This window comes from Panthera pardus, unplaced genomic scaffold, assembly GCF_024362965.1.
Source record: "Panthera pardus isolate Hobbes unplaced genomic scaffold, ASM2436296v1 HiC_scaffold_24, whole genome shotgun sequence".
Lineage (NCBI taxonomy): Eukaryota > Metazoa > Chordata > Mammalia > Carnivora > Felidae > Panthera > Panthera pardus.
Genome location: NW_026526810.1, coordinates 51,355,671 through 51,370,793, shown reverse-complemented (window position 1 = coordinate 51,370,793; position 15,123 = coordinate 51,355,671). Strand labels below are relative to the sequence as shown.

Below are 15,123 nucleotides of genomic sequence, written 5' to 3'. Positions count from 1 at the left end.
TGCCTTCATTTCATGTGTACATGTCTTCTGTTAAGTCTCAAACACCTAAAGAGTTCTGCTTTTCTCTCATTCCTTTCTTTAGGGGACTGTGACCATAGGTACTTAACGCAGTTGAATAAACTAACTTCCGTTATGGAGAGATTGTTCTTCCTATCAGCTAGAAATCAGGAGTAAAAAATACAAATACCAAACTGAGTAAACCAGTTGCTTATTTAACAAACACATCTCTACTGTCAGGCACTGTTACACAACCCGGAGATTCCAAGACAAGACCCCTCTTGACTACATTAAGTTTTAAAGAGGAGATCGTTTCCAAAATGTTTTCTGTTATTAAAAAGAGCCCAGGAGTGCCTGGCTGGTTCAGTCAGAAAACATACGATTTTTGACCCTGGGTTGGGAGTTCCAGCCCTATGCTGAGTGTAGAGATCACGTAAATAAAACTTAAGGGTTAAAAAAAAAAAAAAAAAAAAAAGCCCAAAGACTCCGAGGACACTCTCAAACTTAATGACATAAACTCTAACTCCTGGCCGAACAGTTACACAAGTGGAAAGTTAGTATAGGATTATAACTAGGTGTTTTGTTTTTTGTTTTTTTTTTTTTTTCGGTCTTCCCAAATCACGCAACCTTTGCTATTTTGTTCAACTTCTGGGGCACTGCTCCTATATAACAGTAAGCGTGTAATAAATATTTGTTAAGCAATAAATGAGTGGGCAAACGAGGTTCTATCCTTGAAGAAGGGAGGCAGGCGAGGGGAAGAGTCCATGTGTGAAGGCAGTCACTGTTTCATGCACAAGAAAAAGGTATCAAGATGATTCAAATTAGAGATTGTTCCCAGCTGGTATCTTTAAGGGATTTAACTGAAAGAAAATGGGCACGGTACACAGCACAGTAACGATTAATCAACCTATGCTGAATTTATCAGCGCCCGAGCTGGGACCCACTCCAGGTTCCCTGCGGCCAGCAAAGGAGCTGAATACCTTCTCTGTTCCCACCCCCTACCCCTCCCCGCCCCTCACAAGGGAAGGGAGAGTGGGGCTGCAAAGCGAGAAAAAGGTTCTAAGAGGGCACCTAGATCACCTCTCAGGTGTTTATCACTCCTCTCCCCACTACCCCCACACCCGGAGGGGAGCACTGGGGCCAGCCGAACTAAGGCTCCGGACTCCTCCCACATTGCCCAGCCTTCCCGCAGCACTTACTGCCGAAAAGGACCATTGAGGCAGCAGGCACCCCCACTCCGGCCGCTCGGCGCCAAGGAAAGCACTTGCAGGCTGCCTGCAGCTGTTAGGCTCCCCAGAACCTCCTGCTCTCTGTGCAACTGTGCCCGGGATCCCAGCCGCCGTGTTGCCTCCGCTGGGACTGGCACCAACAACATAGGTAGAACCCGCTCCATGGCTTTAGAGCTGCAACTGCCCCAGCTGGCAGCCCTGCCGGCTGCTTATTCCGCAGCCATTTTGGTCCGGCCATTTCTTCCGGTCACCTGAGCCGATCTGCGTCCTGGGCATGCGCAGTGTAGCCGCCTGCCGGCTGTCTCGTGATTCCGGCACAGACAGCTGAGCTGTCTCGGCTGATTGCATTTCTCGCCAATGGAGACCGGCACCAACCTGACCCACAAAACTCCATCTGCCTTTTCCTCAAGCCTGTTTGCTTAACTACCCTGAAAGAATTAGGGATCAAATTTAGCGGCTTAAGGCAGGCTGCAGCAACTTGACTCGCTCTGGGGCATTACCCTCTGTATTTTTACTCTAAATGCTTTCCATCTGTTGGAACCCGGTTTCTGCCTCTCTCTGCCTCTCTCTCTCTCTCCTTTGCTTTTACTATCCTACTGTTATTTTCGCTTACAGGACCTGGGTGGTATCACGTCTTTGGTAATGTGGACTGCTCTCTTGTTAGGGAGTTGACCTGAATGTTGAAGTCAAATAATATCCATTGTAAAGGGCAAAGAAATAGGGTAGTCAAGGTGGGGTTGTGGTAGAGTTTCTGTATCATTACTAGTCTTTTATCAAGGAAGTATGATGAAAAATCTTCAGAGCTGGAGCGGAACAGAGAGGGTGAAGAAATTAGAGGTGTGTAATAGGAATTTGGGAAGGTCTAATAAACATCACTATCTTAACACATTCACACACAGGTAACCAAAGGCCAACTCCTCCGTTTGTGCTTTGATTCACATCCTTCTCACATCCTTCTTGTTCTAAGACTTTGAGTCTGTAAAATTTTTTCTTCTGCATTGCTTTCTCCCCCTTTATTGGGGTGTTTGACATTATACCAAGTCCACATGATATTCTCAAAAGAAATCCTCCCTTAATGTACACAGACCACTACCTGCTGTCGTTTTTATATCCCCTTAAGAAAATTCTTAGTTGACTCTTCTTAACCACCCTCCCCAAGCCCTATTTTCCTTGTTTTTTTCCCCCACTTCAGTATGGGGCACCCACCATTCACTTTACTTGAAGTCATCCAAGTAACCACGGTTATCAAGCCTATCAACCCCCACTGTTACCAAGCCTATCAGCAATGTCTGCCAACTCTTACTTCCAAGACCTATTCCAAATTTCTTCTCTGCTTTCTCTGCCCCTCCTCTTCAAGTTTTGCTTGAACTGATGGAAGAAACCTCTGAACATTTTTCTCTGCTTTCTCCCTTCTTCCTCTAACAATAAGCAGGCCAGAGTGACCTAAAAACGAAGTCACATCACTTTCCAGTTTAAAATTTGGACTTCCCATTAGTTAAAATTCCAATATTTAAGTCATGGCTTATAAATCTATACCTTGCCTCCCTCTCTCCAAACTCATCACCCTCCCACCTTCTCTGTGTACTTTAGCCATACTTTTCCTTCTTCTTCTGAAACACATTAAATTCATTCTCACTTGGCAGCTTTGTGCTCAGTAGTTCCTCTGTGTGGAATACTTTCCCTTCTACCTAATTGTAACCACTGTTGACAGTCCTTCCTGGACCATTACACTGCAGTCACTCCTGACACACCAAGGTATTGATCACAACTTAATGTTTTGCATCAGCCCCTGACTAACCAGAATGTAACCTTCAGAAGAGCAGGGAGTTTTCACTGCTGTTACTCTACTACCTAAAATGTGCCTGGTTCGGGGTGCCTGGGTGGCTCAGTCGGTTAAGCGTACGACTTTGGCTCAGGTCATGATCTCACGGTCTGTGAGTTCGAGCCCCGTGTCAGGCTCTGTGCTGACAGCTCAGAGCCTGGAGCCTGTTTCAGATTCTGTGTCTCCCTCTCTCTCTGCCCCTCCCCTGTTCACGCTCTGTCTCTCTCTGTCTCAAAAATAAATAAACGTTAAAAAATAAAATTAAAAAAAAAATGTGCCTGGTTCAAAAAAGGGATTCCAGTGATTAATTTAACTTGACAAACAAGGGCATGTATTCATCAACAAACATTTCATACCCCAAGGGAGATATTTATAGCCAATCCTATTAGCTTAAAGAGGGCTACTTTCTCTTTATACAAAATGGCAGTAGTGGGGGCACCTGTTTGGCTCAGTCAGGTAAGTGTCATGACTCTTGATTTCAGTTCAGGTCATGACCTCACACTTTGAGTTCTAACCCCACATCAGGCTCCCCACTGGAGCCTGCTTGGGATTCTTTCTCTTCCTCTCTCTTCCTCTGCCCCTTCCCTGTTTTCTCTCAAAGTAAATAAATACACCAGAAAAAAAAATGGAAACAGTAAAGAAATTTCCAGGTCATACTTTTGTTAGGCATAACAAGACCTTGTCCCTTTTATTAAGGACTTTCTTAGGGCATTCACAAGTTGCATCTCCTAACTTATAACAAGTTTGAACACATCATTCTTTTAGCTCTTTAATTATACCTTATCGTGTCATGCCATTTTAGGCATATCACATAGGTTTTTAATGAAAGCATAAGAAAATGTTTTGGTTGGGGTCCTTCAATATATCAAAGCATAAGAAATGTCCTTGGACTCTCTGGATCTCTGAAGACATAGCTCATATAGCTTATGTCTGATGATTAAACTTTTCCTACATGTACATGTTCCAGAACAACTGGATCAATAGATCCAAGCAAGCCTACAAAGAGAACAGATGTTAACTGTAAACAATTATATTTTCTAAAATATTTGTGTTATTTGATTAGTATCTGACTCCTTCCAGCAGATGGTAAATTCTGAGGACACAAGTGACCTTTCATGTTGTTCATGCTTTTATCTTAGAGTAGTTGTCCCTCAAATATTTCCTCAATTAACCATTCAGCTTCTATTCATCCTTGCCCTTAAGTAGTTTAGCATAATAAATGAGGAAAGCCATCTGGGAATAAATTAAAAAGTCTGACTGAAGAAATAGGCCTCACAGCCCTAATATGGACCAACTGGTTACTCAGTAAATGCTGGTATCTGGAACAACTTCTAAAAACAAGGTATCCTTCATATTCTTAGCTTAAAACAAGAACAAAGTGACAGAACCTAGACTGGGCTTGAACAAGGGGCTAGGACCTTGTTTCTGCCATCACTTACTCCATCCTCTCCCCTAGCTGCTGTACCAATTGTTTGTCCACATGGTGACAAAACAGAGGAAGAAGGTTGCTGGGGAAGGCTAAGGGTTCTGCCAGAGAGGCTGTCGGCATATGGGCGATCTCCCAGGCGATCAGAACCACCATGTCTGTCCTGGCGGGCAGAAAAGACAGAAAACCTCAGAGTCTTGGTATTTATGTAGTAAACAGAACTCAAGGCCAAGGTTCCTAGTTATTTTTCCACCACCACTATCAGCCTTTGTGCTTGTAGCAATTAAGGGAACATTTGCAGAGTTTCTATGTGCCAAACAATACTTAGTGCTTTACATATGCTCCTTCTTATATTAAGAACTCTGAAGTTCCTTGCTTCAGATTCTCAGTCGCTCTGCCCCTCCCCTGCTCATGCTCATGCGTGAGCAATATAAGTATTAAAAAAAAAAAGAAAAAACAAAAAAAAGGAGCACCTGGGTGGCTCAGTTGGTTAAGTGTCCAACTTCAGCTCAGGTCATGAGCTCACTGGTTATGAGTTTGAGCCCCACGTGGGCTGACAGCTCAGATCCCGGAGCTTGCTTCAGATTCTTTGTCTCCCTCTCTCTCTGCCCCACCCCCACTCATATTCTGCTTCTCTTAAGTATATAAACATTGAAAAAATGTGGGGGGGTTTGTGCCTGGGTGACTCAGTTGGTTAAGCGTCTGACTTCAGCTCAGGTCATGATCTCATGGTTTGTGGGTTTGAGCCCTGCGTCAGGCTCTGTGTTGACAGCCTGGAGCCTCCTTCAGATTCTGCATACTCCCCACCCACCCTCTCCCTGCCCCTCACATGCTCATGCTCTGTCTCTGTCTTTATACAACTTCCCTTCTCTATACAACTTCCTTCCCAATACTAGAATATACCACTCAGGAAATATCTCATCTGACTCAGCCTATACATCCCAGGGGTACTGACATAGTATTTACAAGGCCATAAGATCTTACCAAGCTGAATTATCACTATTGGACTCCTTAAGAGAAGACTCCAGGGATACCAGCTGCTCCCCATGACTCAGCAGGGCATAGAGCAAAGAAATTCCAAACTGCAAGTGATAGAATATCCAAGGTAAGAGAAGTTCACCATAGGCAAGCAGTGCTTTCCTGGCTCTGCCACGTTCCCAATTAAAAGGGAAGGTTCACATGTAAAAATAGAGTACAACACTTGTAAAATGGTCAGGTTTTACAATGGCTGGCCAAAGAACTCTCAGACCTTTAGAAGGAAATCACTGCTTTCAAGTTTCCAGAAGATCCTTGTGGAGAGTTGATTAAATGCACACTTGTGGGTTCTACTCTCAGGAGTCAGAGTCTATACATCAGGAATAGACCCAGGAATCTGATGCAGGTAGTTTGTGGACCCCACTGAATGAAGCATTACTTTAGGCAAAGATCTTCAGAGAGGGGTTCACAAGATATACCATTGGGGTAATTAGAAGGTATCAGAACTTTCACATCTAGAGTCTTCACTTAAGTTTTTCTATCTTTCTATTTACATAATAAAGGTATGTACTTAGTATAGTTTCACATGTGTAGGACCTATAGACAAGCACATGGGGGACATGATTCAGAGCTTTTTACTAAAAGAGATAATCAATAAAGTTTGGTGACAGGGCACCTGGGTGTCTCAGTCGTTTAAGCATCCGACTTCAGCTCAGGTTATGATCTGGCAGTCCATGAGTTCGAGTCCCACGTTGGGCCCTGTGCTGACAGCTCAGAGCCTGGAGCCTGCTTCGGATTCTGTGTCTCCCTCTCTCTCTGCCCCTCCCCCCGCTTATGCTCTGTCTCACTCTCAAAAATGAATAAATGTAAAAAAAAAAAAATTAAAGACAAAAACAAAAAAAGTTTGGTGACCTCTGCTCTAGAGGTCCACCTCAGCACCATCAGGGAGCTTGTTAGAAAAACAAATGCATGGGCCACACTCCAAGTCTACTAAATGAGACTCTCTAGGGGTGAGACCAAGGAACCGGTGTTCTGTGAGTTCTCCAGGTGATCCTAGTGCTTACTAGATATGGAGGAGCACTGCAGCGAAGATGGAAAGTTAGCACTCCCTTGCTTATTCCTTGCCTGTGATAGCACCTGAAGGCCATCTGTGGCAAGAGAAAAGCCTCCACACTGTGTTACCTGGTTCTGAAGGATCACAGTGACTGGTCGCTCTGAGGAGCCAGGCGGAAACAGCATTAGCCCCTGAAGTCCTTGGAGGAGTTCATGGAAGGTCAAGTAACTGATACATTTGCCCAGAGGTTTGAATAACATTTGTAGGGCCTGCAAGAAGGTAAGTGCCTCTCTCAGATTTCACTACAACTTCACCTCCTCCTACTTTGCCTCTACCCCCTTTTCTTGCTGACCTGCTTTTGGCACTTTCCTGGTCAGGTTACTTCCCCAGCCTATCATTATTCATGTCTCTCCAACCTGAATACTGGTCTTCCAATACCCACTTATTTAGGATGTTAGGATTCCCTAACAAAGTTGGACATGGGGCTCGCACTTCTCAGGGAGTCCTTATCTTCTCAAACCTCCACAGCACACTCACACCTGTGCCAACACATGCCTGTATTTTGTTTATTGTACCTAAAGTTCATCAGTTGTTCCTATAGTAGTTTGTTCTGGAACTCACCCACCTGAGGGTGTCAGGTTGACCTCCCCCTGCCCAGCACTTTCTCCAGCATCTCTGGGGGTGGGGGACAGAGGATGAAGTGGAAGGATCCCTCACCCATCCACAAAAGTATCCTCTGCTCAGTGCCACAATACCTGATCGGCAACATCCCTTCTGACTAGGAGGGGCAAATGGTGGGTGATAGCTAGAAGAATGCTAACAGCTTGATCCTGGGGCAGGAAAGGGAGCAGCCTTGCCACCAGAGCTTTCCCCTTCCTCACGGAGAGCACCTGCAGGAAGCCATCTGCTGCCTCCCTACATGTGAGAAAGGAGAACATTTTCAGGGCTCTGTATAGAGGGCTCTGGCTACATGCCAGAAAGGAGGGGCAGAAGCAAAGTCAGTGTCTTTGCTCATCTTGCCCTTCCTGGGCTGGAGGTGTGACCCTCCCACACTCACTCCAGATTATTCTGCTCCTGGGTCTTTAAGGCCTGGAAGAGCTTCTCAACCTGGTTGCTCTTCTGTTCGGAGTAGCAGGGCTGTTGAGGCCCATCCTTCTGGCCCTGTTCTAGCTCTAGTAACTGAATGAACATCTGGCAATTTGAGGGTGGGAAAAGAGGAAGAGGTCAATATTAGCAATATTCCATTCTCAAGGGTCAATTAGGAACTCATCCCTAAGGACTTGATAGCTCACCTTCTCAATCCGGGACAACACCTGAAGCCTCTGACTGCTTGCAGCTCCCATCTCCTAGGAGAGAGTCCCAGGCCATCAGCCACACCTCCATAGCAGCAGCCCAGGCCTCAAGCGAGCTACAAATTGAGCCAGAAAGGCTAACACAAAGTCTGACCACACTTCTTTATCACTTTTAGGTCACAATCTGATCTCAAGCATGACAATGCCCCAGTCCTTTCTCCAAAACAGGGGAGACAAAAAGGGTTCTGGAGAGTTAACACTTCTACCTGCTCTTGAGATCCATGGGGTACAGCATCAATAGCTCGACGAGGGCTAAAACATGTTGATACAGCTACCTGGCCCAGGGAACCCTCGATTCGAACCACTGCACAAAAAGGAGTCAAAAAAACACATTCCCTTCCCCTTTCCACCCTCTATTCATCCGGATGTCTATCCCAACCCACCACGTCAGCCCTGGTCCCACCTGACTCATAAGCCTCCGCCTTCTGAATGTAAGGTGTTACCAGCTTGAGGGATTCAACCTTGGTCCTTCGCCCAAGTAGTTCTTCCTCTGTCTGCTTCTTCTCTAGTTTCTGATAATATTCCTGAGAGTCCATGGAATAGAAAAATGTATCCTCATCTCAACTTAGAATTAAGGTTCTTAAATGCAACTTCTTAATACATCCTTTCCTACAGCATTCATTTCAGAAATGATCTTGGCACTTTAGGCCTTTCTGCCGACATCTTGAGTTGGGCATCGTGCCATCTGTATTGGGGTCTCCGTACTAAGGACCTGAGGAGCTAGATACCACCACCAGGTCTGATGAGAAGGCAGAGAGCAAGGTGGAAATCCAGGAAGCAAACCTGTCCCAACATCTGCAACCTTCTTTCATTCCTTATTCCCAGTATACACATTGCACACATCTTCCGCCCCCAACCCCTGTTTGGTTTTGTGATTGTACCTGTGCTTTCCCAAATTACAGTTATCTGATGGCATGAAGAACCATGAGGAGCTTGCAGTACAGAGATGGCACTATTGTCAACTGGCCAGTAGCCAATAGCACTCTAGGCCAGTTTTATGCTTCTGAGGAATGGCCCACCAGCTCTAGTATCTTCTCAAAGAAATCTGTAAAATCCCAAGCTAAATAAAGCCACTGACTGTGAGTCAAACAAGGATTTAAATAAAGTTCTTTCACTTAGGAGCAGTGCCAAAAAGGCAAGAGTATAAAAATATTTTGCTTTCAGTGATCTGGGCAGAGAGAAGAGTTTTTGAAGCATGGTGGAAAGGAAGAAAGAAATTAGTCTAAATAAGGGGTTAAGGGTTGGAAACTTGGTAGGGGGCTCATAGAAGTTGAGAAGAAAGTGGAACACAGCTTAGACAACATCCAAAATCAGTAGTTAAGACCTGCCTCATAAATAAAAGAGAGATAGGGAACAGAAGGTAAGGAGTGAAAATTTCTGCCGGCATTTATTCAGTTCAACAAATTGAATCCCACTATTTAGGAGATTCATGTATCATATCTAAAAAAGCACAAAGTAGGTGAAGGTTTATAACAAGACATTTCTAAGATCCACAAAAGTGTACAAAGGCAGAAAAGTTCTTATTTCAAGGCTGAGTAGGGGAAATTCTTGGCAAAGGATGAAGACAAAATGTCAATGTTTGGGGAATTGTAAATAATCCCATTTGTCTGAAGTGTAGGAGAATAGAGGATAACGATCTTGGGATGTCAGCTTTAGAAATATGGCCCCTATCCTGTAGGGATGGTCTCTCCCACCTGACTGGACATGGCCTCTAAAAGTTGGAAAAAAAGTTGGAAGGCTGATGGAGTCCAGGTCCATTTGACGCCAAGGTCAGAGGCGGAGAAGAGCACCTGGGGCTCACCTGGTAGTAATAGTCATCCAGGCAGGGGTTCTCACTCTGCAGCTGAACCATCTGTACTTTTATCACCCAGTCTTTCTCTTTTCGGGTCATGAGGTTAACATAGGGGTCTGGCTGCTGAGACCAAGGCTTCTTGGCTGGGGGACTTTAAGCCAGAAGGAACATTCCTTTAGACCTTCCCACCCCTGCACAGTGAATTTCCCAAGGAGAGTTAAGCAGGGAGTGGAGCCATCTGGGCAGGATGGAACAGAGTGCATAGGTGGGCAACACTGGGAGAGTGTTATTTGTGTAGGGGCTTTGGAGAGATGCCCAATCACATAGGAATACTCAGCATGCATACGAGCTGCCCTCAACCCCGCTGCCCATCCAGGCTTTACCTTGGTGTTCGACTATGTTGCTGCAGCTGCAAGATCCGTTGGTGCTGAGGGTGGAGCTGGGTCAGATGACTAGGAAGACTTAGAAGGAAACTTGGGCTGGGTGAAAGAAAGCACTCAGCTCCCTGCCCTCCCATTCAATTAGCCTCTGGTAACCTCAGTTGGACATCTAAAGCAACTCCATCTGTTCATGTGCCTCCCCTAAAGTCAGCCACACAAAACACCACAACCCTAGCTCAGCAGGGCTCACTTTCCCCTCGAAGATACATTTTCCTGCAATTTGGCTGCGGGAAATCTTGACAAAAGAGAAAACGACTTGGCCTGGTTGTTGGGAGTTCTGTCCTAACTTGAGTTCTGCCATGCCAGCTAACCTCAAGTAAGTTTTTAGTCCTTCTGGGCCTCTATTTCCTCATCTGTGAGGGGAAAATGACTGGACCCTACCACACACTTCTCTTACTAAGTTTCTGTAGGTGTTTTTCTGTGGCAGTTAGTGGAGTGGTTCCACCCCTCCTCAAACCACTACTTTCTGAACCCTCTGGAGAAGAGTTCAGCCTGTGGGAGACACTGGGATGCCCAGCTCACTGAGCCAGTACCTGAAACTAGGGGGCCATGAGGTTGGTGGGCTGCAGAAGAGAGTTGGGTCTGGTAGGAGAAGTCGAGGTCCAAAGTGTCGTGCTGGAGAACTGGCACTGGAAAAGGTAGTCCGGAAAGGAACAGGAGAGAGGTAGTCCAGCGTCTGAGAGAGGAATTTGGAGGTCTGGGAAAAGGGCATCTTCAGCAACAAATGCTGCTCTTGCTGCCACATGCCTTTCCCACCTTTATATTGTCACCTGCCTTTTCTCCCATAAGAACCTCACCCAACAGAGTTGGTCACCTCCTAGGGAGCAGCTCCTTAGTCCCTGATAGTGTGGGGGCATGCGCTTTTCCTGTCTGGTGAGTCATCACCGGTCTCGGTCTCTCCTCTCTGTGATGGTCTTCCCTCAGACTCTTGTGCCTTCAGCTACTGGGGCAATGCTTCTTTGCCTCTTTTTGGACTCCTCCTCCCCAGAGCTGCAATTGTCTTCTTATTCTCCCTGTAGGCTTTCCTGCAATTCCTCTACCCCATGCCATGTTCTCATTACACAGTTAACCTAAGGGCAGGTGCTCTTTCCAGCCCTAAGCTTAATGCTGCTCATCTGCTGAAACATTGGGAGGTGAAAGGATGGCTCTAGTTTGTCTTTTTCACTTGGATGGCCAGTTGTCCCCTGACCACCTCTACCATTTACCAACCTTCCCTAGACTATAGGTATCTCCTGCCTCCCATACCTGCACCTCACTTGGGGTGCTCCATTTCCAGAGCAAGGTCAAGAGCAGACTAAGGTACACTCCACATGCTTCTTCTCCACACACCATTACTTTCTCACAGGATGGATAATGAAGTGACTCACCTGCCACAGAAAGTGCAAGGAAGCAGGTGACATCCCCAACACACCAGAGGCCTTGATTCCAGGGGAGTTGAGAAGACCTCTCTAGAATGGGAGGAAGAATGAGGCTTGAAAGAGCCATGTGGTCATCAGCATCCACTGGGTTTGGGGTGCGGGAAGGCCAACCACTTCCAAAATGCAAGACAGTGGAAGCCTGGCCCTCCATTGTAATCAAAATCAACTGGATCAGGACCTCTCTGCTTCCTTTGAGGGGAGGCAAGACTGGTATCTCAGGAGTGGGTTGAGGGAGAATCTGAGTGATTTCATTTCTGTTTGGGAACCCTGGTCTCTCTCCACTGGTTGTGGGAATCCAGGGGAATAAATACCAGGAATGAACTGCTGAGACATGGGGCTTAGGGTCAAAGAAAACTCACCTTCAGCACCAGGAGCTGGACGAGCACCTATGGGCTATGCACAACCCTTCTAGGACCTGGTTTTTAAGGTGAAGACAGCATCAGAAACTAAGTGGGAAATAGGAAGAAGGAAGGAGAGTGTCTCTACTCAGGTTCAAGCCTAAAATACAAAGTGTTAACCCAGAACTTATCTTAGAAAGGTGTGGAGGTCATGTAGTCATGGCCAAATGATTAAAGCGAGGGACTAGAAAGGAGTGAAGAGAAGGATATTTAGCAACAGTCTGTAAGCTGCAGATGGTTCAGGACAACAGTTACCCCACCCCCTCCTGTCCTGGTACCTGAGTGCTGTGGACAGCATTGAGGACAGCTGGATCCCTGAGATCACTCTCTTCCTCATCCTCCTCTTCCTCCTCCTCCGAGTCTGGGGTTAGATCTGGATCCAAATCCATCTCCTGCTCCTCCTCCTCCTCGTCTTCCATTTGGGAGGCAGATACTGGCTCCTCCTCAGGAGCCAAGGAGCCACAGCACTTGCTCAGGCCTCGGTTTAAATGGGGGCCTGAGGAGGGAGTAGATGGGGACTCAGGCGTGAAGAGTCTTTTCTAGAGAGGCTGCTTCTCAGTAGCACCTCTGTTTACAAGTCACCTCCAGCACACTCTTCAAACAATGTCTCCCCCTCGTTACCTGCCCCTAACCACTCCCCTAGCACAAATGGAACCTGACAGGTGCCAACCACTTTTGCTTTCCATATCTCTCCAATTGCCTCAGTAAGTACTACTCCAGGTTTCTCCACTTGCTTTCCCCCACATAACAGCCCTGAGTGCCTCCTTAACCAATCAAGTTCCAGCTACCAGGACCCACTGGAATTTAAGCCTACTATGCACCAGATACCTTACATGTATGTGTCCTTTTAATGCTGAGCAGTCCTGCAAGACTGTTATTGATAATTTCACAATGGAGCAGAGGAAAATAGGGCCCAGAAAAGTGACCTCAGTCACCAGTGTGATGTAGCTAGCAAGTCAAAGAGTTTGGAAGTCACTGCCAGTAATTCTGGACACCAGGCCCATATCCATCCACTGAACCAGACCATCAAGTCTCTGTACCCCAAGCCTTTTCATCCAGATATCACAGCCTAATTGTCAATACCTTCAAGACATGTCATCTTTGCAGGCTTGCAGACTTCCGCCATGGCTGTTTCCTCTGGTAAGATAACACCATCCGCCTCTGGAAGGTAAACCTGAGACAGGGAAGAAACCCAGAGACACCCTCCTTCTCAGTAAGGATGTCATGGCATCCATCCTCAAAGAGCCATGATCTCCCCCTAGCAAGGTTGTCAGAGGAGTATTGGCCGAGCGTCTTGAAGCAGGACCCTGGGCTTTCAGACTATTTTAAAGTCCCATGCTGTGCCCTCACCAGTCCAGCTGCAGGGAGCAAAGGGTCAGAAATGGGACAGAGTTTGGAATTGGAGAAGCACTTCCACACAGATACACACTTGGCCTGCAGGCCTCACAGCTGCCTTGTTGTTGACACCCACCACTGGACTGTTGCTGTTCTTTCCACTTAGTTTAGCCATGGCAGCCTAGGCCTGGCTTGTTTGCTGCCCTGGCTTTAAGACTCCCAGCCCCTCCTTTGCTGCCCCCTTAAAGGGCCAGCATCCCCCCCGCCCCCAACCACTGCACCTTGATAGAAGTATGAGAATATAATCTAATAATAGAGAAAACTCTTGAAATGGCAAGAGACATAAATTCCATTTTTAACCACCAAGTTTGTGAGTACAGTTTATGGGGATTGATATTTGGGAGTAGGTATTTGTTAAAAGGATCCCTGTTTTCCACACCCTTCATAGGAGCGTTATGAGGTTATGTTCCCTTCAGTCCCTAGATTTTGATTCATCAAAATTGGATTGGAAAGCCCTGGGGGCATTCTGAGGCGATTTGCCAGGAACCAAGATCTCAGCGCTTGGGCAGTGCACTTGTAGATCCTGAGTGCACCTGATGATGCTTGCCTTTCACTGGGTGTTCTGAGTTAAAATCTGCCACCTAGCTCTAACTGATGAGGGACGCCTGTGAATTTAGAAGCCAGATCTTCAAGGTTAAAACCCATTTGCATGAGTTACCCAGACAATCTTGTATCTTCTTGGCTACTCCAGTGGAAAACAGGTTCAAAAGCTCAGGAGTAATAAGAAAACAAGACAACAACAAAAATGAGCACATCAGTACAGCTGGTAGGCAAAAACCTAAGACCCACCTGAGCCTCATCTAACACCTGACTGAGCTGGGTTCTGTGCCCATATCCTGTATTTATTATGTTTTCTAAATTTTAGTTACTTAACATAAATTGCAATATTGATTTCAGGAGTAGAATTCAGTGATTCATCACTTACATACAACACCCAGTGCTCATCACAACAAGTACCCTCCTTAATACCCCTCACACATCTAACCCATCCCCCACCCACCTCGTTCCATCAACCCTCGGTTTGTTCTCTATTACTAAGAGTCTCTTGTTGTTTCCCTTTCTCCTCTCCCCCTCACTCTGTTCATTTGTTTTGTTACTTAAGTTGCACATATGAGTGAAATCACGTATTATTTTTCTCTCTCTGATTGACATTTCGCTTAGCATAATGCATTCTAGTTCCATCGACACCATTGCAAATGGCAACATTTCATTCTTTTTGATGGCTGAGTAATATTCCATTGTGTGTGTGTGTGTGTGTGTGTGTGTGTGTATATATATATATATGTATATATACATATATATATATGTATATATACCCCATTTTATTTATCCATTCATACATTGATGGACATTTGGGCTCTTTCCATACTTTGGCTATTGTCAATAATGCTGCTATAAACATTGGGGTGCATGTTCCCCTTTGAAACAACACACCTGTATCCGTTGGATAAATACCTAGTAGTGCAATTGCTGGGTCACAGAGTAGTTCTGCTTTTAATTTTTTTAGGAACCTTCATATTGTTTTCCAGAGTGGCTACACCAGTTTGCATTCTCACCAGCAGTGCAAAAGAGATCCTCTTTCTCTGCATCCTCGCCAAAATCTGTTGTTGCCTGACTTGTTAGCCATTCTGACAGGTGTGAGTTGGTATCTCATTGTGGTTTTGATTTGTATTTCCCAGATGATGAGTGATGTTGAGCATCTTTTCATGTGTCTGTTAGCCATCTGGATGTCTCCTTTGGAGAAGTGTCTATTCATGTCTTCTGCCCATTTCTTTAAAAAAATTTTTTTTAATGTTTATTTTTGAGAGACAAAGCCTGAGTGGGG

General features: G+C 45.7%; 2 protein-coding genes across 3 annotated transcripts in view; both read right to left on the bottom strand.

Moving 5' to 3' along the window:
- The window catches only part of SPG11 (SPG11 vesicle trafficking associated, spatacsin), an 86,617-nt gene extending 85,136 nt beyond the window's left edge, over positions 1-1,481 (bottom strand). Inside the window, exon 1 of one of the 2 annotated variants that reach the window (XM_053889104.1) lies at positions 1,197-1,481. In XM_053889104.1, coding sequence (XP_053745079.1) covers positions 1,197-1,390 — 194 coding nt within the window. In that variant the 5' untranslated portion in view covers positions 1,391-1,481. The remainder of the gene's footprint in view (positions 1-1,196) is intronic. The other variant, XM_053889105.1, reaches the window with a different exon arrangement.
- Positions 1,482-3,779: 2,298 nt separating this feature from the next.
- On the bottom strand, positions 3,780-13,413 carry PATL2 (PAT1 homolog 2). Its single transcript, XM_053888703.1, has 16 exons — positions 13,333-13,413; positions 12,987-13,077; positions 12,182-12,399; positions 11,455-11,535; positions 10,621-10,784; positions 10,031-10,108; positions 9,657-9,798; positions 8,259-8,379; positions 8,062-8,159; positions 7,796-7,849; positions 7,561-7,694; positions 7,259-7,418; positions 6,632-6,772; positions 5,459-5,556; positions 4,488-4,637; positions 3,780-4,044 (listed from the first exon to the last, which is right to left on the bottom strand). The coding sequence occupies exons 1-16, from the start codon at positions 13,411-13,413 to the stop codon at positions 4,026-4,028; spliced, it is 1,830 nt and encodes a 609-aa protein (XP_053744678.1). The 3' UTR covers positions 3,780-4,025.
- Between the last annotated feature and the right edge of the window lie 1,710 nt (positions 13,414-15,123).

Bases quoted from the DNA above. Each gene is read 5' to 3' on its own strand.
- PATL2 (XM_053888703.1), bottom strand. From the start codon at position 13,413: ATGGCTAAACTAAGTGGAAAGAACAGCAACAGTCCAGTGGTGGGTGTC. The intron at 7,419-7,560 runs GTGAGTGTGGGA...TCTCACATGTAG, and splicing joins CAGGAGCAGAATAATCTGGA to GGAGGCAGCAGATGGCTTCC. The intron at 5,557-6,631 runs GTAACACAGTGT...TATCACTTGCAG, and splicing joins CTGTGATCCTTCAGAACCAG to TTTGGAATTTCTTTGCTCTA.